This window comes from Pseudoliparis swirei, chromosome 23 (assembly GCF_029220125.1).
Source record: "Pseudoliparis swirei isolate HS2019 ecotype Mariana Trench chromosome 23, NWPU_hadal_v1, whole genome shotgun sequence".
NCBI lineage: Eukaryota > Metazoa > Chordata > Actinopteri > Perciformes > Liparidae > Pseudoliparis > Pseudoliparis swirei.
In genome coordinates this window covers 19,230,843-19,233,746 of record NC_079410.1, presented here as the reverse complement: position 1 = coordinate 19,233,746, position 2,904 = coordinate 19,230,843, and the positions used below count along the sequence as shown (strand labels likewise).

The 2,904-nt window shown below is 47.3% G+C and overlaps 1 protein-coding gene across 1 annotated transcript; it reads left to right on the top strand.

Moving 5' to 3' along the window:
• Positions 1-319: 319 nt before the first annotated feature.
• Positions 320-1,707, top strand: LOC130188937 (forkhead box protein D2-like). The gene has a single exon (XM_056407504.1). The coding sequence runs from the start codon at positions 594-596 to the stop codon at positions 1,554-1,556; it is 963 nt and encodes a 320-aa protein (XP_056263479.1). The 5' UTR covers positions 320-593; the 3' UTR covers positions 1,557-1,707.
• The last annotated feature ends 1,197 nt before the right edge of the window (positions 1,708-2,904 follow it).

Genomic DNA, 2,904 nt, shown 5'->3' with positions numbered 1-2,904 from the left:
TTTTGACTTCTTCCATTTCATTGGCCTATTGTTCGGCAGCAGCATCAACTCCACCAGGAATAGACTTCTCTGCCCATAAGGATGTTTTCACTGAGTTGATCTCCGGCGTCGGGTGGACTTGGCACTGACACGCGGATGATGAGAGTGCGCAACGCACGGGAGGCTGGTCCAGGCCTCCTTTGGTACCCGTCGCATCGTTTTCATTGGTCGGGGTCCTTTTCCTCGAGCCTCGACGTGACATCACATCCACCCGACACGCAGGAAAGCAACTGAGATTACAGATGATGCTGGACATCTCGGAGGACGCGCAACACTTCTCCTGTTTTACGCTTCACGCACAAATCACTCGCGCTCTCTCTTTTGGCGCCTACACGCGCACCGAAATATAAAGGACAAGCGGCGCGTGCGGGTTAGCATAAAAAAAGTAGGAGGAGGGTTGCGCTCGGATTTTCCCTTCTTCTTCTTTTTCTGAATGGAGATGAGTCGTGCGTAAAAATAAAAAAGAAGAAGAAAGGCATCCATTGAAGAGAAAAGCCGTCACTCTCCCACCTGTTGGCAGGTGGTGTTTGGCTTTCACCCCGCGGACATCGACTATGACATTGGGTTTGGACATCATGGAGGATATTGTTATCGACGTAGTAGGGGAAGGACTCAAAGACAGCGGCGAGGAGCAGCTCCTACCTTTGGATGAGTCGCGCAGCGAGCAGGAGCGCAGCGCGGGGAGCGCGGAGCGGGACACCTACAGCCCGGACCCGGAGAGTCCTTCCGCCGCCAAGAGCAAAGGTCCCGCGTCCGTGAAGCCCCCGTACTCCTACATCGCGCTGATAACCATGGCCATCCTGCAGAATCCCAAGAAGCGACTCACCCTCAGCGAGATCTGCGACTTCATCAGCCAGCGCTTCGTGTACTACCGGGAGAAGTTCCCCGCGTGGCAGAACTCCATCAGGCACAATCTGTCGCTGAACGACTGCTTCATAAAGATGCCCCGGGAGCCCGGTAACCCCGGCAAGGGCAACTACTGGACCCTGGACCCCAACTCCTCGGACATGTTCGAGAACGGGAGCTTCCTGCGGCGGAGGAAGCGCTTCAAGCGGCAGCATTTCCGCTTCGACCCGCTGAAGGAGCAGCACCTGGAGCCCAGCGGGCTGCACGGCTTCGCGCACGGCGTCTACGGGTTCGGCACCGCGGCCCTGCAGCTGCCCGGTCTGGAGATCTACCCGTACCTGCATCACCACGTGCACTCGCCGTGCGGGCCCGCCGCCGCCGCCATCCCACCTGTCAGCAGCATCCTGCCGGCGCTCTCCAGCTTCTTCTCGCGCAGCGCGCTCACCGCCAAGGCTTTCCTCCAGGCGCAGCCGGGCCTCGAAGCCTTCTCCCCGGCGCAGTGCTCGGCGTACTCCTCGCTGACCTCCGGCGCTGCCTTCGCGTCCCCGGCGCTCTTCCACCCGGCGGCGGCTCCGCACTTCCTCAGTTTACACCGGGAGTACCAGAAAGTACAGACTCAGCGCGGCGCCGCGGAGCTGCACGCCAAACACATCCACGCCGCTCATCATTAGTCACGATCCGGACTATGAACTCGTGTTTTCTCAGGTAACAGAGACGGTGTCAGCGGGATCAGCTCCAGGTGGGAGGCGTGATGGACCTGCTTTCAAAGAATGTTGTATATATGTTTGGAGAGAAAAAAATCTCCTTCTTCTCACTTTTATGTCCAAAAACCCTTCTTTTTAAAATTTTGATCTTGACTTATCTTCATTTAAAAATATGTATATGTATATATATTTAAATGACAAGTTTGCTATATTTTTTTCTGGAAAGAAATAAAAGTGAATATTTAAACCTGCGTTCCGCTGTATTTTTTTTTATTCAGTCCACGTGTAAATATGAAAGCTGTTTATTTATCTCATGGAGTATCAAACCCCAGACTTTCTTTAAGTTGCCACGTGTTTACTCTTTTTAATATCAGTTCCTGGGTTTTGACTATTTCCATAATAATTCCACAATTCGTGGCAGCAATGGTGGAAATTAACTTTATTTGATATTATTATCATTAGTATTATTATTAATAGTTTATCATTACAGACTACTTGACAAACAGGGGGTGGGCAGCCAAAGAAATAATAATTAAACAGTGGAGCATCATATATAATAAGCTGAGGCCTAACAGTCTGAACATGTTTATTAATTTATTCTTTTCAAATAATCGCTTTAAATAAAATACACAGATTGTATTAGTCGATCATTTTAGATTATATAAATTGATTTGCATAATTATCAACGACTGAGTTGATTTTTTTTTTTTAAAGATTGTAAAATATTATATTGCATGTGAGAAATAACGAGAAAAGCCGCGCGCATGCAGCCTGTTGGACATGCGTCAAGGTCAAAGTAACATAAATGGGATGTAACCATAATAATAATAATAATAATAATAATAATAGTAATAATAATAATACAATTAATAATAACAATAATAATAAGGCTCCACGATCAAAAACCCTCAGCGTGACATCTGAAGTTCAATGTGCGTCTATGCGCAGGCGCGTGCAGTGTTCATGGCCATAACGCTGAAAGTGGCCATAATTAACTTATTTTGCAGGGCCACACATACACACAGACACACACACACACACACACACACACACACACACTCCTGCTCCCGCAAGAAAATCTGTACAGCACATTTTCATAGACGTTCTCATCTGTTCATAGAGATCATAAAACCTCCACTCATTGTGTATTTTATGTGGAGAAAGTGTGTTATCCTCGAGTCCTATTGGAGCAGAAAATCATGCATTTAAAAAAAGTAGCTTTCCTATAATTGATATTAGGCACTAATGCAACATGTATACATTCAGTTAATTTAAAAAAAGGAAATAATCCAACAATTCAGTTAATCCATAATTA